Source organism: Microcebus murinus, chromosome 5, assembly GCF_040939455.1.
Source record: "Microcebus murinus isolate Inina chromosome 5, M.murinus_Inina_mat1.0, whole genome shotgun sequence".
Taxonomy (NCBI): Eukaryota; Metazoa; Chordata; class Mammalia; order Primates; family Cheirogaleidae; genus Microcebus; species Microcebus murinus.
In genome coordinates this window covers 87625135-87652451 of record NC_134108.1, presented here as the reverse complement: position 1 = coordinate 87652451, position 27317 = coordinate 87625135, and the positions used below count along the sequence as shown (strand labels likewise).

General features: G+C 33.1%; 1 protein-coding gene across 2 annotated transcripts in view; it reads right to left on the bottom strand.

Moving 5' to 3' along the window:
- KHDRBS2 (KH RNA binding domain containing, signal transduction associated 2) overlaps positions 1-7245 on the bottom strand; it is a 533034-nt gene extending 525789 nt beyond the window's left edge. For both annotated transcript variants that reach the window (XR_012919310.1, XM_076003252.1), the window contains exon 1: positions 6880-7245. Coding sequence is in view for 1 of the 2 variants with exons in the window: in XM_076003252.1 (XP_075859367.1) it covers positions 6880-6970 (91 nt within the window). In the remaining variant the exon portion in view is untranslated. The remainder of the gene's footprint in view (positions 1-6879) is intronic.
- Between the last annotated feature and the right edge of the window lie 20072 nt (positions 7246-27317).

The window sequence follows — 27317 nt, the reverse complement described above, 5'->3', positions numbered from 1 at the left end:
AGATGGAGTTATCTTTGTAATGCTTTCATTCTTTTATAAGTAGTTAATGAAATATTAATATACAAAGCCTAACATATATTCGCAAGAAAATTTTATAAAGAAATAAATTAAAACACACAAATAAATGGGGACTGGACATTACACATAAACAAGTATAAGACCACTTTCTAGAAGGAGAAAGAAGGAAACAGACTGACCGAATACCACAAAACTCAGGAATGACATGTCAATGGTTTCCTTAAATTTTCTTTGTGCCTCACATATGCCAGACTGGGTGCTGGAAAAGCTAGCAATCCAAAAACATTAACAGAAGCAGACCAAAAGAAAAAAAAAAAAAAAAAAAAAAAACCTAAATCTGAACAAAGAAACAAATGATGGATTCTCAGGGACCTCTCAGAGTATAACAGGACCTCTCTGTTAGTTTAGAGATCAGTGATACCAGGAATTCAGAAGAGGTCATCACCCCTGTTGTTTATGGTAGTCAGAGATTCATCATTATCATCATCACTATCACCACTGTCAACTATCTTTGCAACTTCCTGCAAATGTACAATTACTTTAAAATTACAAGTTAAAAAATGAATAGAGACCTTCAAAGGTGTCCCCTGTGATTTTGAATTAAACAACAGTAACATATGACTAAATTTTAAAAAATGATAGAAATCCTGGAATTTTATTGCCAGAGATATTGTCTAGACACATAGCAGGAGAAAGAAAATATATGAGGTCAGCAACATTCACTTAATGAAAAATTATTAAACTATTCTACACATGAGAATGAAAGCAGGCATTAAGGAGTCAGAAACAGAAGTCACAGTCTGGGCCTCAGGCTTAGAGGGGCAGACAGACAAGATCTAACACAATTGCCTGTTGCAATGTTGTAATAGAAAAGTCAAGAAGCAAACCAGAAGCACTTCATTTATAATGACTAGGATGAGGAAATCATTATGAAAGGCTTCCTAGAAGAAGGAATAGCCAGACTCAGTTGTGTGGAGTGAGTCGAAATGATAATCAGAAAGATAAGATAGGAAGAGTATTCCAAAGCAAGGTTCCAGTACATGCAACACCTTAGAGGTAGGAGGGGGCAGAGGAGGAGAATGATTCATGTGCAGAAGAGGTAGTAGAGAGGCCAACAGGAGTTGGCCTTCAAGTTTTGAAGTCTTAGAGAGAAAAGGCTTTCAGGCATATATGGAGCACTACCATATGCCTCCCACTGTGATAAGCACTGCAGACACAATGATGAATAAGACTTAGCACTGCTGCTCAAGGAGCTCACAGTCTAGTGAGAGAGACAGGTGTATCTTAATCTTTATAAAATGATACTAATGTGGACAGTGACCTAGAGCCATTCATTATAGAAACAGGGAACAAGGAAACATATCCAGCTCTCTGTGAATAGGTATGGGAGCAAGGAGGGAGTATAGAGAGTGAACTACAAGTAGTTTGGTGTGTCTGAGATAAATTAAGTAGAAAGGTTCAAGAAATGAATCTGGAGAGATAGGCATATTGTAAGAATGTCAAGGAGTATGGATTACGCCTTGCAGGCAACAGAAATTATTAAGAAATGTGATATGGTCAGACTTTAATTTTGAATTAATTTCTGTGAGAGTATTGTGTGTGCTGGGGTGGGGAAAAGGGATATAGAGGATGCTGAGGGCAAGAAATGGTCAGACAATAAAGAAAAACCAGTATTGTATAGCACTTAGAAGAAAAGATAGATGGAAAGAAACTGAAAAAAACATCAACAATGGACAGTGCAGCCAAGAGACCTGATGAGAAGTCAGAAAAATTTTATTAGATCTGGCAATTAGTAGACTACTGTTTCACTGAAAACTTTTAAGATTTAAGTTAAGAAAGTGAGGCAGCTAGTATAGACTAATATTATCAGAAGCTTGAAGGAAACAAGAGAGGATAAGTCTCAAGAGAGATTGTTTTCATTATTTTTGGTAAGTGAAACAAATATAATATGCTAATTGTTTTTAAGTTATTCAGATTATTGGATCATGCTGACAGGATGCCACAAAGAAAGAGTGGATAGAGAACAAGAAGTTGGAGATACTGAAGACAGGATATAGCTCTAGAAAGATTCTAGAGAAGAAAAAGAGCATTAGGGTAAGGGCATGAGTGGGCAGGTCAACCTTGAATGAAAGAGAAACATTTCATCTTTTAGGAATAAAAGACAGGGAGGATGGGTATGGAAGTTTTTAGATGGTAGGAAGTTGAGGAACACCAGAAAAGATATATTCATTTACCTCAATAAAACAGATGATGAAATAATCTGCAGAGTGTGAAGAACATGTAGGTTTAAGAGGAGCCCTGAGCAGGTCTGGAATTATCTTAGAAAGAAACAGCACCAGGGCTCAAGCTCAAGGTAAAGACTGAGAAGTGATCATTGACTAAGGGAACATGATATTTTAAAAACTGTCTTTGAAATAATTTTTCATAAGATAATTTATTTCATAATTTGGTTTATGACTTCACATTTCACTCAGCAGTGATTCAGAGTAAGGCAGTACTTACTTTCCTTATTATTTTATAAAACCTAGCTTCAAATTGAGGTCATGTCCACAATGACATTAAAATGTCAAGAAAAATCTAAAAAGCATCATTTTATATTTGTATAATTTCTGCTTATATTTTTGTTATATTTGTATAAACTCCCACTTATATTATCACAAGCAGATTTTTTTAACCTTAAAATACTACCCTGACTGGTAGCTATTACTTTTCCTGCTTCACAAATGAAGAAACTGAGTATCAGAGAGGTAAAAAGAATAACATATTCTATATTTTACAGTAGGTAGAAATGTCAGTACTCAATCCCAAGTGTTTTACATGCTGAAGCAGATTTTTTCCACTATATCATAAATTTGTTTTAATTGGATATCAAAGATAACTTGAATTTATTTATTTTGTCCATGTTTGTTTTGTATTTAAGAAATATAAATAATATTATCCCAAATCTACTGAAAGAAAAATATGAAATTGATCAAAAGTCACTTTAAAGAGTAATATGAACACTTTTTTATCAACAGCTGATTTTGGACATTAAATCAATAACTTTCATAATTTAAAAATGTATCATGCTTTATAGAAATATTTAAGAAACACATTCTAAATTTAAAAATGATCTTTATTGAGAATGTAAATGTAGTTAGGTGACAAGTTAGCATTTGTAATAAATATTAATCCCTGTTTTTCTCATGTTTTTAAGAGTTCTTTTATATCTGCAAAAATAAAGGCCAATCCTAGACAGCAGGTCAAACTTTTCACCAAAGTTTGCAACTAACATCTAGGGTTTTTTGAAAATCATTTCAACTGTTGGGATATTTGATTTTGCAATTAGATGAGCCTACCAAAACAGTGATGAATCTACCAATGTTTGAGAAGAATTTAGGCTAGAAAATCTTGCCTAAAACACTCTAAACTGTGCAAGAATTTATAATATTCCTGAAAGTATAGAATCACCATAATTAAATCTATAAATTTCAACAGATCTATGTCTGTCAGCAGACAAAGAATATTTCCAGATAAGAATATTTCTATGTATGCACATTTTGGGGCCCAAGCCTTAATAATGGTTCAATAGACTTAAGAACATAAACTTGTCACCAATGCCCAAAATAATGTATATGCTTCAAATTCCATTATAATGCAATAAATATATTATTAATCATTAAACTAAGAAGTAATGAAAAAGTTTCAAAAATGTGCAGGCATTGATTTCTGAATATACAAACATCACTCCTTTGCATCAGCAGTAGCCTGAGACTTAATTAGAATTGCAAAGAAACATATAGATTATCTAATTCAACTCCTTAATTTGAGAGACAAGGAAACTAGGCCCAGGGAAGAGAGCTTACCAAGGTTTAGTTGAGGTAAAAGTGGAACTAAAATCCAGGTATCTGGATTCACAGTTTAATGTACTTCCCAGAAGTAGCATAGATATAAATAACCTCATGTAATTTCATCTGGCAAGCAAATTCAGAGGCTGAGTAGAACTTCAAGGATCACGCTGAGTTTGCTGTTTTATCAAATTCAAAACCACCTTCTATAACAAATGGATAACTAGATAACATTATAATTTCAGAAGGAAAATTATTCTAATTAATTAAGCATCTTATATAAACACTACTCAAACCATGTTATTCAAGGGCTTTTCTAAGTAACAATCAAATACAAAAAAACAAATAGTTCTTGCTGTATCTTTCTCAGAATCATTCCTACTGAAAATCCATAGCAGAAACAAGTTAAATAAAACAAACTACAGTGTATGACAAAAACAACAAATTAACAAACTAGTACTTTTAATCCCACAGCCTTCAATTATAAATGACGCAGTGGCAATTGAGCATTGATTTGCATCTCTCACCAATCAAAAAGCTAAATAAATCATTGTGTAAGCTCATTGGTTTATATCACTACCCTGATATATATTAGCTTCTGGAAAATCATTCTGAAGAACTGAATCATCTGGATCATTTTTATTACTCACTCAAGCTTGACACTGTCTGCACAGTACTGACTGAAATGTACTTCAGTATGCACCTTCTTTCCAAATGAATATCTATGTCAGATTTATTTATAGCCACTGCCTTCAATCAGTGCATTTTCAGGTATGAGAAATAAAATCATCTCAAAAACACTTTTCTATAAAGATCTGAAACAAAACCTGGAAATCTTGGCAAATGGCCTTTGAAAAGATAATGAAAGATTTATAACAAAACATACATTAAGATTTATTGAGATTCCAATGAATACTCATCTTATACTCTTTAATAAGGAACATGTAAATTCCATGGCAATCAGAGAAGTAATTTAAACCCTAAGCATCGTTTTGAATAACTCTTTATGTACTCCAAGATTATTATCATCACCTTCTCCATTCTCTTTTCCCTATTATGATTTCTCTGAAATTTAGGCACTCTCTTTGTTTCTTACTTAGATGCTTTTCTCTCTATTTAGGAGCTTTTCCTAATTCTTTACAAAAGCAGGGTATGCTTCCCCCTGCTGGGAAAAAATCAAATTACAAGGTACATCAGAACATGTTCCTAAGTACTGTATCAAGAAATCAAGTTTCTGGGAAAGATAAAATGTTAAGGAACCAGGTACATACCTTCTCTGACTGTTTTACCAACCACAAAAATACCTATGCACTCTGTTACAAGTATCTTTTATGAATTTCTTTAGCTTGGATGTTTTCAAGCACAGTAACTCACATTAATGACTGATGAATTAATCATTGAGCCAGTTGTCCCAAATGGAACTCCAATTAGCAGATCAGAGAAAATGATCAATTAGCAACTTTTTTTAACTTTAAAGAAATCATAAGCTAAATGAAGAAACTTATGGAAAATCTATTAAACTATTTTAGAAGGCTTAATTGCATTTAATCATTTCAATCAACCTTAAGTATTAATATTTATTAACTCATCATTTTTCTATTATTTTTATGTAGTTGTCTTTTGTGACAAAATACAGGGAAAGTTTAATTTTAAATGACTTTACTTTTCCATTTTAATTTTTTTATTCACTAACCAAGAAAGTAGTAAGCATAATTGCATTTTACCTCTCCATTTATCCCTAAAACAAGTTTTTTTCCTTGAAAACAGTTTAGTTATTTCATGTTTCATGTTTTTATTATAAATCTTTTCCTAATTATTTAGAATGCAAATATGGAAAAACAACTTACACTTTAATGCTATTATAAATAACAATCCATCAATAAAATATTAAAGTATATCTAATGCCTATTTACATCATGTACGAAGGAGCAGAATTTATCCTTCTATGGTACAACTAAGTCTCAGAAAAAAATTTTAATGCTCAAGGGCTTGAGTAGGCAGAAGTTGTCCCTTTTAGTTTTTTGCTTTCCGTAAGTCCATAACAGCCCCCATTGCAAAACTGCATTGTAGCCAATTTGATGATGAAGTAATTCATTATTAATGAAGAGTTCATCCGAAAAAATCTGCAGATGGTTTTAAAAGGAGTGTGTAAATTACTACAGATATCAGGGGTGTCTTTTAGTAGTTAGAGGACATTATTTCGACACAAATGGAGTAATCTGATTAATATTTCTGTCATACAGAAGTTTGTGTGTGTGTGTGTGTGTGTGTGTTTAAACAACCTTTCAAAGCAATGCAAAAGACTAGACATATATGTCCCTCTGGGCATGGAATCTCCTTTAACATTACAGGTACACAAAAGAAAATGCACACTTGGTAAAACAGTTGATCAATTACAGAGTATTCCCAGGGACCAAATATCTTACAGAGTACACAATCATCACACTTCAAATAAATTTATAAGCACTTCAGCTTCTGCTTGCCACATTCACATACACACACAAGAACATGCACAGTTTAATCTAGGTGAATTCTGAGACTTTCCATAGCAAAGACTTGCATTAAAAGGTATCAAAGTCACTGAAAGAAAGAAAAGAAAGAAAAAGGAAAAAAAAGAAAAAAGAAAAAGAAACGCTGATCTGTAGCCAAGAAGCCCTCAGAACACTACTACATGGATCACCATTTACTTCCAAACTGATTTCCCTTCCCTCTGCGAAGTGAAAATATCCCTGTAGACCGCGTCACACTTCATGGCTTTTTTTTTTCCTACCAAATATCCTAGCAGGTCCCACATCACCCCTGCCACCACATCTCCTAGCTTTGATCGTCCCCCAATTAAAGACGTGGAGCAGGAGCACCGCCGTCCGCCCGGAGACCGCGCTCTGCCTGCCTGAGCTCTGAGGCGAGCATCTTCAGGGGGACAGTCTCCGCGAAGGCGACGACAGGCGTCCCTCCCCAACTTCACTCCCCTCAGCGAGCCGCGGCCGAGACGGGCAGCCGGCGGTCGGCGCCCACCGGTGGGGGCAAGTCCTACCTTCCGCCAAAAGGCGCGACGCGTGCACAAAAGATGGATCCAGGCTATCTTTCTCTGCCATCAGCTCAGGCAAATATTTCTCTTCTTCCATAGCGCGGACTTCGGACTGTCCCCGGGCGAAGCGCGAGGTTCCGCTCGCTCGGACGCGGGGGTCGCCGGGCAGCGCCTCGCTCCCGCGCTGTTCCTCCTCAGCGCGCCGCGAGGGGACTTCGGAGCGTCCTCACCGGCCCATGCGCCGCGCGCCTGCGACTCCCGCCGTCGGGCTACGCGGCCTCGCGCCCACACCTGCCGGTCCCTTCCGTCGTCCCTCAGTCGCGCGGAGCCCCGGCTCACACCAGCGGCCTTAACTGGGGAGGCGGGAACAGGGCGCGGCCCACCTCCGCCGACCACTCATTGGTGATGGTGCCAGGGAAGGCGGGGCGTTCGCGAAGGCCCCGGGCTCTCATTGGACCGTGCCGCACGTCGAGTCGCCTGACTGACAGGAAGCAGCTGCAGAGGGGAGGGGAGCTCGGAAGGTGCAAACGCTTTCTTCTTGCAGCCCAAGCCTTCCCTGGTTATTAGGCATGCCCAGTTCTGTGGAGTCCTCTGTGTCTTCAGCTGAGGTGCTGACAAGGGAGAGCGCGGGAAAAGCACGGTTAAACAGAGAGGCCCGGGTCCAAGAGGATAGGGGAGATGAGGATGAGGGGGGTGAGCGGCTGAGAGGGTCGGAAAGCGCCAGGGAAAAAGTCTCAGGAAGGTAAATGGGACTTCACCTGCGTCCCTAAGGCACAGGTGTCTCCTGCCTCTCACGCGGCTCAGACGCACTCCAGTTGTGCTGGAATCAGCAACGCACTGGGTCTGGAAACATAATTAAGACCCCATGTGGTCGGCAGCTGGTATTTCTGATGACCTACATCCCGGGGACGCAGTAGCATGTTCATTGATAAACAAATAAAGCGGCTCCGGGGCGATATTGTACAGCAACACGCTTCCAGTGTATAATCATTGGGGTATTGAATTAGTTCTGGTTACCCGGCCATGCCTCTTTCCCTGATCCCTATCTGTGGAAGGGGCTGGGGGTGGGGTCTGAATTTAAAAACTATTAATAAGAAGCAACATAATTAGTCAGTTTGTGAAGGGATTGGGAAGACATGTAGAAGAAAGAAGAAATTAGCAAATAGGTAACTACAGTTGCTCTAATATTCCCCTTTCTTCTTATTTTAGATTTGACATTCTCTTTTTAACCAAGAACTGTTGCTGAGTTACTTTATATTATCCTATCTCTGTTTAAAGGAGAGTTAAACCCTCAGGGTATCACCAACAGTAGAGTCAGAGTTCATCCTTCTCTTACCAATGCGGCCTTAAAATGTAGCTTGCTTACTACAAACGCTACAAAAGCAATCCTTCCCAATGTCTTGGGTCCTCTTTTCATAAACAGTCATTTTCCAACTCCCCTTTCCCCCACCGTTTTTGGTGTGGAATATCAGGAACCAACTCTCCTACAAATAAAACACGATGAAAATTTTCCAAGTTCTCTTCCTGCATTCAAACCTTTTCCCTATTTGTTAAAATTTTTTTTAGATGAAGTTGGGAGATTATCTTGCATTTGTCTAACATTTAAAAATTTTAATCTCCCTCACATTCATTCAATCAATTTTTCCTTACAGAAGCACTCTGAAAACCATCGGCCAAGTGTTACTTTCTCTGTTTTTATAGATGTGGAAACTGAGGCAAAGATAAAGCACCCAAGTCTCATATCTGGTTAATGCTAAAGTTGAGGTTAAAATTCAAGTCTGTTTAGTACCATTCAGCTCCAGACTGTAGTGCTTTAGCCTACCTTTCTGTATGTTAAATATTTAATTTACTTACACATCTATACATTCAATAAATGTGTATTGGATATTGAAATGAGTGTAAGGACTGTACTTGAAATTGGAGAATCATTGGGAAGATACATGTATTTGTTCCCTATCATCCTAGAGAAAGAAATGATAACTGTTGGCTGCAGTAAAGGCCAAGAAGGAACCAATCAAGGAGTTAAGAAAAAATACAAGGACAGACTTTTTTTTTTTTTTTTTTTTTTTTGCCATGGTAGATAATGCAGTCTTGCTAAGGAGCTGACATTTAAGGCAAAAACTAATGGAAAAGGTGTTAGTTGTATAAAATGTCCAAAGAAAGACATTCCAGGCAGGGGAACTTGCTCACACAAAAAGTATATGGTGGGAAAGAGTTTGGCCTATTCTTGGAATTGACTGACATGTCAATGTGACTACAGTGATCTAGGAAAGAATGTGATCAATAAGGGTGGGGGATGGATGGGGACAAACTACCCAGAATTTGATGGATGAAAAATGATTTGGGTTTCATTCTAAGTGCAATGGGGGACCACAAAGGATTATTGTCTCTCTGTTTAGATGTGGTTCGCAATCTCTTTCTGGCTTTTATATTACTTCCAAAGAAGAAGATATAATTTGTAATTAAGGACATATACAGAGAGCGCTTGCTCTTTTATTTTATTGTGTTCAGAATGTTTAGTAGTTAAAGGATCATTCATCCTGCACCTGGTCTGCAACAGAGATATAAAGGGAAAACATGCCACCAAACTTCAAAGAGGTGCCCAGGATTTGCCATAGTAGTGAAGGATAAATAAGATGTCAACCACAGCTAATAAACTGTAAATGTTTTAAAATAAATATAAATGAGGAAAATCATTGCACAATTGCAATCACATTTTGCTTTGCAGTGTACCAAGAGATTAAAAGCATATGGTGCTGAAGGGGGGCATGCATAAACCCAGTTTTACGAATCAAACAAAATATGTAACTCTTATGTCCAGCAACAGCAATTACATTATTATTCACAGTCTTCTTTACCATGATTAAAGGTGAACTAAGCAGATACCATAGAGAGCTATCCAAGTGCTGACTTTATTATACAATATCTCTTGGTATATCCAGGTTATTATAAATATGGTCAGCTACCTAACTTAATTTTTCTTAGTTATCATTAAAACTAAGTATTTATTATTAGTACTTTCTCAGGTAAACCCTCATTAAATGCATTCTAACAGAAACAATATATTTATGGAGCTAAAAAAATAAAAGAAACATTAACATAACCTTTAGAAAAGTTTGTGTACTTAGTACATGATGGCTATTATAAAATAAAATAAAAATGTAAGCTGCATTGACCCTTAAGAATTAATGTGCTTTAGAATTAACTCACAAAATATTTTTATTTTTAAACAGAATATGGCTGAATAAAGGCAAACTCCAAATGCCCTACTTGTCTAGCATCACATCCATGTGTTTTCAATAGATGGCTCTATGTTACTGTGTGTTCTCCACTGATTTCACATACCAATATTTATAGGTACTACATTATTTGTTGGATATTCTAAAAGTAGCCTCATGAATGTGAATCTTTTATAAACATGAATGTAAATAAATTAAGAACCTTCTATAAATGATTGTTGAATATAGATTATTTTGTGCCTAAACATGAATAAATCATAAGTGCTGGTAAGCCCACCTCTTCTTCTAATGGCGTAAATAACTTAACCAAAATTACCATTTAGTTGATTTGTCTAGCTTAAGTAAAGATTTATTCTTATTTTAAACATGAGTTCTAGTCTCAAAAGTCTCTAGTCCCAAAAGGTTTCTTGAAAATGGGTTTGCAGTCACTGCACCATTATTTAAAAAATGGGATATTATGGAAAATTTTGCCCTTTAAGCAAACTCAGTTTTGAAAGATGAATAAGTCATGCACTATACAATAAGTTCTGTGGTTAATGCCCAAACTGTGTATTTAATACTTTCACATACCCATGTAAGAAAGGCCAGGATAAAAGGCATTTACTCAGATTTGTCTTTGCACACTAATAAAAAATACCTAGACTGCATCATCAAATAAAACACACAGTTTCTGTTTCTTTCAAAGTTCCCAACAACTCTGTGGATACCACACTAGTTTGACTATTTACTGCAAGGATTCAGCAGAACCCATTCCCAATAAGAACCATGGGTTAAAATTTTCACAGTTTAATAATTTATGTGATGATAATGGAGTTTGATGGTGTTAATATTCACTTATTCTAATGCCTTAGTGCCTAGGACAGAGTATATGAAATATTGACTGACTCATTTTCATTTACGGAAGAGCCTGGCAGAGCCCATTACATAGAAGATGCTATTTTAATATTTCAATTTCCTTTAGTTTCATTAACTACATATGTGAAATCAGTTCCAATTTCTTTTAGAACTTTCATGATATATTTTTGGGTTGTAAGAGAGGTCAAGGGAATGAGGACTTGGCTCTACTGATAACCAATAGTAGTAATAGCATGTAGAGTGAGAAATCTCTCATATGTAATGGGCTCAGGACCAAAATTTATGCTATGTGCTAATAAACCACAGCACAAAATGAATATTTGCCTTTGGAAGCTGGCATGTGTATGTGTGTTTTCTGATGAGAAGGCTTTCGAATTAGCATATTATATTTAAGCTGATACAAATATACAATTAAAGAACAGCAGAAGAGAGACAGAGAGGAAAAAAATGACATAATGTTAGAAATATTGCTCTTCTGAATCATCAGAACTGGAAAGAAGAAAAGGAAAGCCAAGGAAGAAATGGTTCTTAATTCCAAAGTGGCCTAACAGTCCAGATAAACTAACTATTCCTAATGCAGAAATTAACTGTATTTGGGAAAATGATAGAGTTCATGTTGTATTTCTGTGGACAATTGCTGCATTGACACATTTTGGACATCCTGATAGCAGCTGAAGAGCAGTAATTCATTATGGGAAAGGGGAAATGAAGCTTGCCTTCCCAGGTGAAAGTTATTGACTGACTTCTTAAAATTAAATCCTTGAATTGTTGAATTGTATGTAGCTCAAGTATTGATTATTTCTGGAGATCAATATATTAAGGTAAAAAATCACATCAGTAAAGTATATTTTTCATGCACAGCAAATGAAGATCTGATCTCTGTTGTATTCAGTATAAAACAAATAAATAAAGGCTAAAAGATGATTTGATAAAAAACAACATACATTAAAATTGTCAGAGGCAGATGAGTAAGCAATTGTATATCATAACTAATATAAGGGAAGAAACACTGGATGTTAAATTTCAATTTAATTTAAAGATTATAACAAAACCACTTCTGGAAAGTATTGCTAATACTGAAAAATTTTTAAGAGAACATCATCCAATTCAGGTTTTTAAATTACTGCAGATACTTGTTTGGTATATTTTTTGTTATTCTAGTCTCTCATATTAAAATATATTGCTATGCATTTAATAAACCTTATGAAATCCTACTGTATAAAATAACTCTTATAAAGCAGTATCAGGCATACAATAGTAATTAAAAATGATAATACAATGGTAATTAGAAATCACAGTTTCAAATTTAAAAATATATCAGTTCAATAGGTAGGAGAAAACAAAATTTTAAAAAATTCAAAGACATAGACATTATATAAGATACTGGGTGATGGCCTATCATGGCCATCTAACTAGCATAGAGCTAATAAATATCATAAAAATTATTTCAATATATAAAAACTAAACATATACTATTGGATTGTATCCTGAATAGATTTTTGTTTCTATTTTTATTTTTCACTATAAAGGATATTGATGGGATAATGGATGGAATGAAAAAAAAGGTCTATTATTTTAATTTACTGATTTTGCTAAAGGTATTGTGATCATACAAGTGAATGTCTATATTGTAGAAATACTCAATAAAGTATTCAAGGGATAATGGAACATCAGATCTACCACTTACTTTGAAACAATTAAGATAAAAAATAAGTATCTATACATACACATAAAGGAGGGCAGAAAGAGACAGAAACAGACAGAGATGGAGAGACAGGGAAAATGACAAAGTGATACAATAAATGTAGTAAAATATTTACACTTGGAAAATTGAGTAAAGGATATATTGAAATTTTCTAAATTATTTCTGGAACTTCTCTGTAGGTCTGAAATTTCTTCAGAATAAACAAAATTTTTAAATTAGCAAGTTATTAACAAAAATAACTTCAAAATAGGTCATCCACACCTCTGTTTAAGTATCACATTTTACTAGCCAGCCATGAAGTAAATGCATGAGCCCATGCTTACATCATGTAGCTTTTGTTATAGTATACACTGAATTCACCAGTTTGGCCACAAAAATTATCAAATTAAAAAAAAAAACATAACTTCATAAGTCTCAGTAAACATACCAAGCACATATGTGTGAATTTCTTTTTATGTCTTCTTTCCAAATTAAAAATAATAAAGACAATTGTGTTGGCTCAATTATTCCTTTTAAAAATCACAGTGGCATCAATTTATTAAATAACCATTTGTAAAGTATTACTTTAAATAATTTATAGACATAAATATACTTTTGTTTTAATAGATACCAGAGGCAGTTGCAGTTTACTTTAATGATAGGCATAAAAGTGGAAAGAAAGCTTTAGTTTACATGCTTCTTATATATGATCTTGGTCTTTGAATGTGTCATGATAAAAAACTGCATTTCCAGTTTTACCCTGTATCTTTTAAATGCTTTCATCCAGTTTATTGGACACCAAGGACAAAGTGTGTGCTCTTTTGTATCATAATATGTTCTGCATGTCCTTGAAAGCATATAGTTGGCTAGTTCAGAACCTAAGGGAAGGGATGGAAGTAATGGGGTAAAGCAGCAAAAGTTATTGCTGAGTTTTTATGACAAAAGAGTGCCATTGTGGCAAAAGTTTAGATTCAGTAAATACTGCTGTATTATTGCAGCCAAAGTTTTAGAGCACTCACTCCTTCATGATTATAAAAAACACTCAGGAAATTTGGAATAGATATGAACTTCCTCAACATGGTAAAGCACATTTATGAAAAACCTAGTAACATCACTCTCAATGGAAAGTTTTCCCCCTAAGTGCAAAAGTAAGATAAATCTGCCTTCTCACCACTCTCATTCAACATAGTATTGGAAGTTTTAGCCAGAGCATTTAGACAAGAAAAATAAATAAATGGGATTCAAATTTGAAAGGAAGAAGAAAATCTGTATATTTTCACAGATATGATCCTATATGTAGAAAATCCCCCCCAAGATCGACAAAAATTTACTAGCGCTAATATACAAATTTAGCAAATTTGCAGACATAAGGTCAATGCATAAAACAGTTGTGTTTCTATACATTGGCAATAAAAAATCTGGAAAAGAAATTAATGGAAAGATTCCATTTACAATAGCACCCCAAAGAATAAAATACCTAGGAATAAATTTAACTAAGAATATGAAAGATATACACTGAAACTATAAAACATTACTGAAAGAAATTAAAGAACCTAAACACATAGAAAGATATCCCATGTTTATGAATTAGAAGACTTAATATTTTTAAGATGGCAATACTACCCAATGCAATCTACAGGTTCCATGTAATTCCTGTCAATACCTCATTAACATTTTTGTAGAAATGTAAAAGCTGATATTCAAATTCATATGGAATTGTAAGGGATACCACATAACCAAAACAATATTGAAAAAGAATAAAGTTAGAGGACTCACAATTCTTGATTTGAATACTTAATATGAAGTTACAGTAATCAAAAGATTGTGGTACTAGTGTAAGAAATAGAATTGAAAGTCTAGAAGCAAACCCATATATCATGTCCAATTGATTTTTCACAATGGTGCTAATACCATTTAATGGGAAAAGAATAGTCTCTTCAATAAATGGTGCTGGTATGACTAGATATGTACATGCAAAAGAATGAAGTTTGATCCCTAATTTATATCATACACAAAAATTATCTCATAAATGGATTGACAACCTAAGTATAAAATCTACTAATAAAACTCTTAGAAAAAAAAATAGATAAATCTTCATAACCTTGGATTGGCAATGGACTTTAAATATGAGGCCACAAGCACATTCAACGAAAGAAAAATTAGATAAATTAGACTTAATCCAAATTAAAACTTTTGTGCCTCAATGGACATTATCAAGAAAATTCAAAGACAACCTATAGAATGGAAAAAAATATTTATAAATTAAATATCTGTTAAAAGTCTTTTATCCATGGTAGATGCTCAACATCATTAGGGAAATGCAAATCAAAACCATAATAAGGCACCACTTCATACTCACTAGGATGACTATAATTGAAAAAAAAAAAAAAGAAAAATCACAAGTTTTGACGAGGATGTGGAGAAACTGGAATCCTCATGCATTGCCTATGGGAGTGTATGATGCAGAAGCTGATGTAGAGGCTAATGGTGCAGAAGCTATGGAACATGATTTGTAAGCTCTTCAGAAAGGATAAAATTATCATATGACCCAGCAATTCCACCCCTAGGCATATAATCAAAGGAATAGAAAACTGATACTAATACATGTACTCACATATTTATATTAATAGTAGCATCATGAACAATAGCCAAAAGGTAGAAACAGTTCAAATGTCCATCACCCATTGGATAGTTAAATAAAATTTGGTATGTCCATGCAATGAGATATTATTCAGTCATAAAAAGGAATATGATACTGTCAGAATTATCCCAGTACTTCTTGGAAATGCAAACAGTTTTTGTATTATCTCAGACAATGTTACCTTAAAGGCCATCTCTTTGTGGATAACTATTTTCAAAATAAAACATTATCTTCTTCACAGGATGTGCTATTAAGCACTAATATGAATCAAATACCATAGAAACAATAAATTATAAGAAGAACATTCAAAATGTAGAATAGAAAATCAAGATATATACCTCTGTGGTTTACAGGTTATCTCTTTAAATAAATTTAATTATTTCAGGATATCATTGAATTACAGAAGAACTTTTCTCTACTTGCCTGTGATTGTAGACACCAATTCAAAGATTACAAATTTCCTATTAAATATGTTAGAAAAATATCAAATATATTGGATTGCATAGTAGTTGCTGTAATTTCTTTGAATATCAATTAAAGCAAGACAATGATTACACAAACACCAGTCAACCCAGAAATTCTTTTTTTCAGATGCCAGAGCTACCCAAAATGTATAAGGAATAATTGATGCCACAAATGTATTTTCATTATGCTCCATGTATGCATACACTTGCCATGATCTGGATTGTTATTTCAAATGTATTATGAATTGCATGAAAAATGTTATGAGATCATGTACCAACCAGTTTTCTATGCTTTTGAAATATGGGCAGCTGTATTAGTTTTCTGTTGCTGCAGAATAACAGATTATCACAAATGTAATGGCTTAAAATAGCAAAAAATTATAATTTTATAATTCTGTAGGTCACAAGTCTTATATGAATCTCCTTGGGTTAAAAACATGTTATCAGAGCTGTTTCGTTCCCCGTTCATGGGGGATCTGCCTTTACCGGCTTTTAGATGCTGCCTTCTTCATTGGCTCACGGGCTCCTTTCTTCATCTTCATAGCCAGCAATAGCAGGTTATATCTTTTTCACATTGCAACACTCTGACCTCCTCCTCTGCCTTCCTCTTTCACTTTCAAAGGCCATTGTGGTTTCATTGGAGCCATCTGTATAACCCAGAATAATCTCCCTATTTTAAAGTTGGAGGATTAGCAACCTTAATTCCTTCTGTAGCTACAATAACCTAAGTAGTGCCTCCTCTTAATGTTCTCATGCTAATGCCCAGAACTTGTGGATATGTTATATAATTTACCTAGCAAAAGCAATTTTGCAGATGTGATTAAGTAAAGGACCTCGAAAATGGAAGATTATCCAGCACTATCCATGTGAGGGTCATCACAAGGGCCCTTATAAAATGGGGGCAGAAGGGCCAAGGAGAGAAAGAGGTAGTGGATGTGTGTGGGGGGGAGAGAGAAAGAGAGACAGAAAGAGAGATATTAATTTGAATGTGTTACTCTGCTGGTTTTGAAGATGGAAGAAGAGTCCACCTGCCAATAAATGCATGTGACCTCTAGAAATTAAAAATGGAAAAGAATTGTCTTCTAGAGCCTTCAAAAAGAACACAGCTCTACCAACCCATTTTAGACTTCTGACCTCCAAAACTATAACATAAAATAATAAAATAGTGTGGTGTTGCTTTCAGCTACTAAGTGTATTGTCATCTCTTCTTACAGCAGCCATAGGAAACTCACAAATACAATCTCTACATGTTTACAGGTTCCTTGGCCTAGGATTTGGATATCTCTTGTTGGGCTTTATTCTGCCTACAAAACATTCATATTTTTAGGTAAATGAATTCCCAACTATGCATGCTTTAATTGTATTAGTCAATTAAGAATTGTCTTCTACTTAAGTGAGAATAATTTTCATATATAATGGTGACTATTGCATCAGAAACGTACTTACTTGCTAGTGGCAGGTTAACGGCTTTCAAAGTTGTTGTTGTTGTTGTTTTTTAAATCCTCTGGTAAGTTCCACATAAAAAGAAAAATTATTTCTACAAAGCAGCCAAATGGAAATGTGACTGAGCTCAAAATATATAATATTCTCCCATGAATACTAATACATACTTTCATTAAAAATAAAATATAGCTCAGCTAAAACTATTGGCAGTATACTGTTTCACAAGTGTTTATGAAGCTTTCTTTGGCATACGTTAAAAAAAAGGTACTAAAGTTTCAAACATGGCTTTTGGAAAGTAAAATGAAGGAAAATTTATATTTCCTACAAAGCCAACCAAAAGAAATAGTGAAACCAAATCAATGATAAAAAAAAAGAGAGAGAGAAAGGAAAATCCAAATGGTACACCAACACTATATGACAGAAAAAATCTTTAAATAAAACTAATTAAAGTACAGACTAGAATGGCTAAGAGCACTGAGAATAATCCAATGCTATTCAAGATGAATATTGGTTTCAGTTTGTGTTTTATATTCATTACTGAAAGTAAAAGTGTCATTCAGGGAAAAGCAAAACAAGATATGACTATTGACAATTGAACACAAAGCATGTTTAGAGAGATGTTTTAAGATTGACAAACTTTCATAAGGTAGTCAGGGACACCAAACCAATTGGATTGATTTCCAGGGAAAATAAATGATCTTGTATGTGGTAGAACACTTTCATACTCATTACTGTACAGGCAAAAGGCCTTTTAAAGTATTTTTTACTTCCTTACAAATAATTACAGCAGCAGATAATGTACTTTATAAGGCACTCATGAATTTATTTCCTATATTTTTGTGCCTGGACCTGCAGAAAGGCCTGTAAGCCCTAATTGATACACATTACTCCAAAACCTATTCAAGGCATTTTCTTAGGAGGCAATATCTAAACATGATATAAAACTTTTGGATTCACTCCATACCATTTTCACATGGAAAGCTGAATCCAGTGGGCATGGATTCCACATTAATAACACTATTAATGTTTCAAGTTCTATTTCAAAACAGAACTTTATAAAATAAGTGCTGATTGTTTTTACATTTATAATCAAATTATTTCCTCAATGAATGTTTAATTGTGTGTGTTCTTTTCTGAACTATAACTGTGAGTCAAGGAAAATATCCAAAACAAAGGTAAAAGGCAAACCATAATCATTCCATAAAAGATATTAACATCCCAAGATTTTAAAATAAATTTCTTTTTTCTTTCATTTCTCTCTTTCTTTTTTCCTCCATCCCTTACTTCCTTCCTTTCCTTTTTTTCTTTCTAATACGAGGCTTTTGTACACCAATAAAATAGAAAGATGGTCCCCATCCTCATTGACCTTTTTAGACTAGTAGATTAGGTAAACAAATCAAACAAGAAAAACAATAAATCAATAAACAAATGACATTATTAATTATTATTATGGAGGAAAAATGTCCATCTTCTGGAAGAGAGGATTGATAGGAGTTAGCAATCTTTGGTTGGATTGTCAAGGAAGATCTATCTGAAGAAAGCAAATCAAAGCAAAACCTGAAAGATAAGGAGTTATGGGGGTTGAAGTTAGAAACTCCTAGGCAGAGATCATAGTGTATGCTAAGACCATGAAGTGGGAGAAAGCTTTGTATATACTTAGATGATGAAGCATATGGCAATATTACATACAAAGGCAGACCAAAAACAGATAAAATCAGAAGTACAATTGTTAATCATATTGACCTAAAGGTATTTTCCAGGCCACCTTGTAGCTAGGTGAATCAGGTGACTAATTTCTGGCCAATGTAATGAAAATTGAGGAGGTCTCATTAAAGGCAGGGAGGCACACCCTTCTGCCCTAGTTCCTCTATGGTGTTGCTTGTGATGGCTACAGCTCTAGTAGTCCTCACGGACCATGATGTGAGCTTAAGAATCACACACGATGAGCTAGAAGGATCTTGGTTCTCTGACAGTTTCACGGAGCTATCATGCCAGCTCTTCATTTTCTTTTTATATTAGAGATGAAACAACTAACTTTTTAAAGCAAGGTTATTTGGGGTGTTTCTGTTATTGCAGGTAATACCTAATTCAGGAGATTTATGAGGTAGCTCAAATAAAAGATGACAGTGGCTTATATTATATTAACAGTGGGTATGGGGAGAAGATGACAAATTCAAGACATACTTTGGAGGTAGAGCACAATGGACTTAATAGAGTGGATATGGGAGGATGAGGAAAATAGAAATGTCAAAAACTAGTCCAAAATATGTGGCTTGAGCAACAATTGACAAATGATGTTATCATTACTTAATATGGAGGAATTGAGAAGGAGCAGATTTGAGGAAAATAAGGACTTCATTTTAGGATATATTTTAAAAATATCAAGTTCTTCCTTCATAGTTGTTCAAATTTGCACTAAATCCATCAAGTGAAACTGATCATATTTGCCAAATTCATTACAAAATTTATAGTTAATTATATTTTTACCAAAAGACCTATAGTCAGCTTAAGAATTCTCACTGAATTTTGTTTGCTTTTCCTTTATGTTGCTCATAAATAGATGAAGTTGCTGTACAAACATGCCATTTTCTTTCTTTGTTATATATTCTAGAGGAACAAAACCAACAATAATCACCTATATTTAGACCAGTAGCCTCTCTTATCTTTTTCTAAGGGGAATACCAGTGTTTTGTAGGTGCTCAACCATGCTAGTGACTTATGACATTATCTAATTTGGACCTTAGTAGTAGGTTTTGCCATCATCATTTTCTAGATGGGTAATGAAGCTAGAAAATGGAAGAACAAGAATTCAAAGCCAAGTTTGCCAAATCCCAAGACCTGTGTTCTTACTGCTAAAAATGTCTTCTTTCTTGTATGGTCACCTTATAAATAAAACCAAACAAATTTGAAGATACTATCTTAATGCTAATTAGTTACAATGATGAAAATTATTTTTGAAAATATGCTTACATATTTATCCACATATATTCATGCATATACACTCTGAAATTTTTCCAATAAAGAACAATATATAAAAGGTCCAACTAGAGTAGAACGTTTTGTGAGCAAATCTGTATCTCTGGGTAGCCTCTGGCATTGATTAAATTGAAGTTTAAAAAATTATAATTCAGTTCCATCTTCAGACAGTCCATTATCAAAGCATAATGCCTTTTAAATGAGTTGAAAAACAAAGCCCACAGGCAGTAAAAAGTAGTAAAATCAAAAATGATAGTCTAGTGCATGATATTTAAATGGGAAGTGAGGGGAGTAAATAAAAGGGCACTGCCAATTCTAGTCAGGAGAAATTATAGTGCATCCACTAAGGGAAAGGCTGGAATACACTTTTATAGAAAAATAATAATTTACCTATAAATACAGTTCTTTTCTCTAGATTCCTTTTTTTTCAAAAAAAGTCCTGCTTTTCTTTAATATATCATTGTATGATATCTCAGAGTTCAGTTATTTATCTACCTATACATGTAAACCATCATGCAAATTGTTTGTTCTTAGTGTTAGATTGAAACGTAAAATGGTTATATAAAAATACAAAATATATCATGTTTACAGTCATTGGGAACCCATTATATGAAAGGATTTGTACTAGGTGATGAGAGGATAAAAAAGAGAAATGAATAGTTTCCCACCTGAAGGAGTTCACATCCCACTGAAAATAACACATATATACACAAATAACTGTATTCAAGTGAAGGCTGTCATTATGTTCATGCTGTATTTCTAAGTCAACAAAAACAAGCTTCACTGCTCATGAACTTGTTTAGTATATAGTTCATTGCTAATGGCTATGTTTGGAGGAATAAACAATAATTTAATACATACCTAAATTGTGCCTATATAAAGTGGCCTTAAATTTACACTCCATTGGCATATTTGTACACTGTCTATTGCCAACGCAATGGTTTTAAACTCCAAATGAAGACTTTCCAGCTGACTACTGAACAAGTAGAGCAGCAGGAATTATTTACCTGCTGCCCCTCCTCCACCTCATTTCCTTCTCTAGCAACCTGTGATGGTTCCTAACATATTTGGGGCTTCCATAAGGTCACCCCTCTCCTACTCCTCTATTTTGAACCAAGAAATTATGCACTGATATACAGTGACCTTTTCACATACAGCTTTCCTTGCTGTGCCCATATCACCTGAAAGGCAAGTTCCTGGCTGGGCTTCCTCTGGTGTTGAGGGAATCCAAGGTGCTGGCCAGTGGCCCCACACCCTGGGGTTGCCACACTTCCTGCTTGAACAACATCCTTGCCCACTCCCAAATTAAATCCTTGTCCAATCTTGATCCCCAAACTTCCATGTGGGCATTGTATTATTTTTGTATATACAAAAATATACAAATTTTGTATATTTGTATATACAAATACAAATTGTTATTTGTTATTGAGTTATTTACACTCCTGTTTGATGATACTTTCACATTTAGAAATGTGTGGTTCTCATATATTTTTCCTTAAGGTAGAATTTTTCACCATATTTCCTTTTAATTTACTTCTATTAATACTTTTTTCTTAAAAGAAGTATATCTTACTGGTCATGTTATTTTCATCAAAATGAAAATTATATTTCTCAAGTAAACAAATCAGAGTTAATTGCCCTCTTCTAGTATATTTTAACGTATTGGGAAGAGAAACAAACTTTGAGAGGTATCTGTAAGAGTGAAACTGATGTACATAATAAGAGATGTTAGGTATGATGGTTGTTTCATTTTGGTAGATGTTTTAAAAAGAAAATTGTCTAAATTGCCTGATAATCAGAAGTATTTTCATTCTAGCGCTAAAGCAAATATTCCTATTTGGATATATGTACATGCTTTAAAAACTAAATAAAAGGTAATATTAACTTTAAAAAATCAAATATTGTTTTGCATATGTGTAGTTTTAAAGTCAAAATTTTAATACAGTAGACTAACAGTTATATTTCCTATAGGTCCATATAAAGTACAAAAGAAAGCATTCTGTGAGGCTTCTAGGAGGCTTAAATATGTAAACTAATAATTTTTACTAGATGAAGAGTGAAAGATTTCTTAAAACAGGGCATTACAATCTTACACTGAATATCCATTCAAATAAGTGAAGTTGCAAATTACAAGTCAGATAAAATATTGTCATTTTAAAGAGCAAGTTTTCAGATTATCAGTAAACAAATTTTTCTACTTTTTCTAATTACAAGAACATAGGCCCAGAATATTATGGGAAAACATACCATTTTACCAAAGCTGGCACAAAAAAATAACAATTGGAATAGAAGATAATAAGGAAAGAGAATGAAAATAATTGAAAGAATAAACTTCTAAAATCTCTAGTCCAAATGTTGGCTGGATGAGTTCAATCCAACTTCCATTGAGCAACCTCATTTACATTCTGTATTGTATATTTCAGAATAAAAAATAAGTCATCAACAACATTTTAAAAAGCTAATATTAGTGAACCAAAAACATCATTTTTAACCTCCTCAATTCCTATGTTAATAAAAATTCAAAAATTATAAATTAAATATTAAGCAAATATGTTCATTAGTACATTAAAATAATCCTTTATCAAGTGAGATTAATTTTCAGAAATGCAAGACTAATTTAATAAAATAAAATAAACATAAATTTGTGTTTAAGTGAGGGTTTGAAGACTACCTCAGTTACTTACTGTTAATTTAACCTTGTCAAATTAGTGAAATTTGCCATGTCTAACATTTTTATTTATGATATCATATCAATATTAATCATCTCAGACAAGCATTGTGAAGATTTAGGTTGGTTAATATATGTTAGACACTTAAGACAGTGCCTGGCAAACTTTAAGAGTTTGATATTTGTTAGCTATTATTTGGAGTCGTATTAAGGTCTGCAATTATTATATTTGTTAGAAAAGAGATTATTAATAATAATTCAACAAAATGTATCACTAGAGAAAAATAAACAGTTAAATATAAACTGGAAAGGTATTACATAAAATGAAATACCTATTATTGAAAACTTGAAAAACAATAGGAAGAGAAGTTAATTTACTTAAATTGATAGAGATTATAAAGCTCAAATGAATGGTTTGTATAATATTATCATTATCATTATAGTTAACCCTATTTATTCCAACACTGGCATGCATGCAATTATTTGCCTTTGCCATTTCATCAAATTTAGACTTCTCTTTCCCAGACATTGTCTTCCACCTCTCAGAGCACTTCATGGAAAATTCTGCAAAATTTACAGTGAACTTTTGGTTTTTCTCTGTCACATTCTCACTTTTAATGATGACTTTAAATGATCAAAAGTTTTTAATCTTGATGTGGTGCATTATATCATTTTCTCCTTTACTAGTAGTCTTTTGTGTCTGGCTCAAGAAATGTGATCTTTTTCATGATCATCAAGATGTTCTTCTGTTTACTTATTTTTTAATTTTAATTTTATTTTTAAAGATAGGATCTCACTATATTGCCCAGGATGGAGTGCATGCAATGGCTATCCATAGGTGTGATCATCATGGGGCACTACAACCTAGAACTCCTGGCATCAAGTGATCTTCCTTCCTCAGCCTCTGGAGTAGGTACAGGCACATACCTGTTTTCTACTTAAAGCTTTATTTTACCTTTCTCATTTAGATCTGTAATCCATCTGAAATTTATTTTTTATATATGTGTGAGATAGGGTCAAATATATCTTTTATATATGAATTTTCAACTGACCCAGCACCATTTATTGAAAAGACTGCCCTATTGACACTTTCTATTTTTAAAACTCTATTCCATTGATCTCTTTGTGGAACTGGATCAAAATTATATGCACACAATGTCACAATGTAAATATACTATGGTTTTATAATAAGTTTTGATAAAGTAAGTCCTTCAGTGTTATATTATTTAAGGCTATCTTGGCTATTCATGGTCATTTTTATTTCTACATAAATTTTAAATTTATGTATTCAATTCCCACTGAAAAAGCTCATTTGAAATTTGATAAAAACTTCATCAAATCTATATATCAATTTGGGAAGATTGGACATGTTAAAAATCTTGAATCTTTCAACCCATGAATATGGTACATTCCTTCATTTGATTTAAAAATTTTTTCTCTCAATGATGTATAATTTTATCATATGGAAGCCTTGAATAACATGTATTATACTTGAGTTTTTGGTGGCTTGGATATTACGTATTTTTTATATTCCATGTTCTGTTTATTTCCTCTGTATACAAATACAATTAATTATTGGTTCTTAACTATATATCCATTAAACTTACTGAATTCATAGATGAATCTGCTCTAATAGCTTGTCTTTATTTTGGATTCTTTTCATACACATATCATTAGTGTATTAAGACAATTATATTTCTTACTTTTTAGTCCTTTTGTTGTAATTCTCTTTCTCGACTTCTTACAATGGTTAATATTTCTATTACATAATTGTATAGAAATGGATGTAGTGGACTTTCTTACCACTTTTCTCAAGAGGAAATCTCCCAATATTTTATTATTATCAATATTTGTTGTAGACATCCTGTTGAATGTCTTATCAATTTAAGATACTTCACTTCTTTGTTTGCTATGAGCTTTTATCATGAATTGGTGTTGAACTGTATCGTTTTTCTATAGTCTATTGAATTATACATTTTCATATTAATGTGATGAATGAAATTAAATAAATTTTAAATGTTTAAACCTTTTATACTTTTGAAATAAAACCCACTTGGTTATGAGTGGGATTTATTGACCAATTTTGCTGAATTTGTCCTTTTAATTACTTATTTTCAAAAGCCATCATTTGGCTTTGTTGACTTTCTCTTTTATATATTTTTTCTATATCATTAATTTCTGCTTTCATTTTTATTATTGCCTTCTACATTTTTAAGTTTATTTTTGCTGTTCTTTTTCTAACATTTGAGATGAAAAACTAGATCAAGGATTATCAGATATTCTTTTCTTACATATGCATGTAAGAAAAAAAATCCCCTTTGATCACTTTTTATCTGCATCTCACAAGTTACATTTTTATTACCATTCAGTTTAAACTATTTTCTAATTTACCTTTTCCTTATGTTTGTATCATATATTATGTACAAGAGTATTATTTAATTTCCATCTTGTTTAGGATGTCCTAGTTATTGTTACTTGACTCTAGCTCAATTTCACTGAGGTCAGAAAGTGAAGTCTGAATTAATTCAACGTTGAGCAATTTGTTTAGGCTTTCTTTATCACATAGCTTATCGTTAGTTTTGGTAAAATTCCATGTGCTACTAGGAAAGTTTGTGAATTGTCACTGTTGGCTTCAGTATGTAATACGGATTAATAAGTCAAAGTTGTTCAAATCATTCATATACTTTCTATTTTGTATCAGTTTGTTCTACCAGCTCTTGAGGGAATTATGTTAAAAAATTTTCACTATGATTGTGGATAATTTGTTTTATTTTTCTAGTTATGTTTATTTTTCCTTTATATGTTTAGATCTATGTTGTATAAATACAAATTTAAGATCACTGTGTCATCCTGCTTGATCTAGTTCTTTATCATATCCCACATTTAGATGTTTCTGTTTGGACTAATATTTCTTCTAGTGGAAAAATTCTGTCAGTATTTCCTTTAATTCAAGTTTTCTTCATGTGTTTATTTGACACCGTATTTATTGCCTTTATTTTTAAAAGATATTTTCAGTAAGCATGGTATTTTATGGTGACAGGTTTCTTTTTCCTCAGCACTTCAAACATGTAATTTCAGTGGTTTTTGTTGTTGTTTTAAATCAATTTTATTGAGGTATAATTTACACATAATAAAATTTACTTATTTTGAATGTACAGTTTAATGAGTTTTGACAAACTTATATACCTGTGTAATCACTACTCCAATTGAGATGTAGAATATATCAATACCACAAAATTTTCACTTAAGTCCTTTCAGTTATTCACTCTTCTGATCTGGGTCTCAGACACCACAGATCAAATTTCTACTATCGTAGATTAGTTTTGTCTTTTCTAAAATTTCATATATATGAATCACATATTACATAATCCATTTGGCTTCTCTTGATCAACATAGCTTTTCTGAGATTCTACCATATGGTTGGATGTGTTAGTAGTTTATTCCTCTTTTGGTTTGTTTTGCTCTTATTCCATTATACCACAAATTTGTCATCCATGTATTTGTTATTGGACACTTCAGTTACCCAGTATTTTTTTTTAATTATCTGTAAAGCTAGTATGAGATCTTCATACAAATCTTTGTGTAGACATATTTCTTTGTTTCCACAGGGAAAATTCTCAGGAGTACAATTTCTCAGTGAAAATGTAAGGAAACATTTAATTTTTATTGATTTTATTAATTTAATTTGTATTAGTTTTATAATAAATGGCAAACTTTTTTAAAGTGGTTTTTACAATTCCTGCTAGCTAAGTATGAGAATTCTATTTGCTCCAAATCCTTACCAACATTTGATACTATCAGTCTTTTTAATTCTAGTCATATTAATGTAAGTGTAGTAGTATCTCATATATTTAAATTTACATTTCATGCCAACAAATGAGGTTGACTATTTTTATATGTTTATTAGCTATTTGTGTGCCTTCATCTGTGAAGTGTATATTCAAAGATTTTGCCCATTTTATTGATTTTAAAGCTTTATTTTCCTAATATAAACATTAAAAACTATAAATCCTACTATGAAATTCTTTAACTGAATTCCACTGAATATCATAACTGCAAATCACAGGTTGGCTTGTCATTTTCTTTTAAATCCAGTGATTTGCAACTTGATTTAAAATTCTTCTTCTACCCATGAATTATATAGAAATATATTGTTTACATGACAAATATTTGAAGATTATGTGAATACTTTTGTTATTGATTTCTTATATGATTTTGTTATGACAGAGAAGAAACTTGATGTAAATCATTTTAAATTTATTGAGACGTATTTTATTTTTCAGTATAAGGTCTATCTCTATTAATGTTCCATGGGTAGTTGTTGTGCAGAAAGAATATGATATCTGTCTATGATCTATTTATCAAGATCTCTAGGATACTTAACTAATTTTCCTACTGTTTCTTCTATCAATTATTGATAGAGTATATTGAAATTATGAAATTTTTGTATTTATACTTTCAATTCTATAATGTT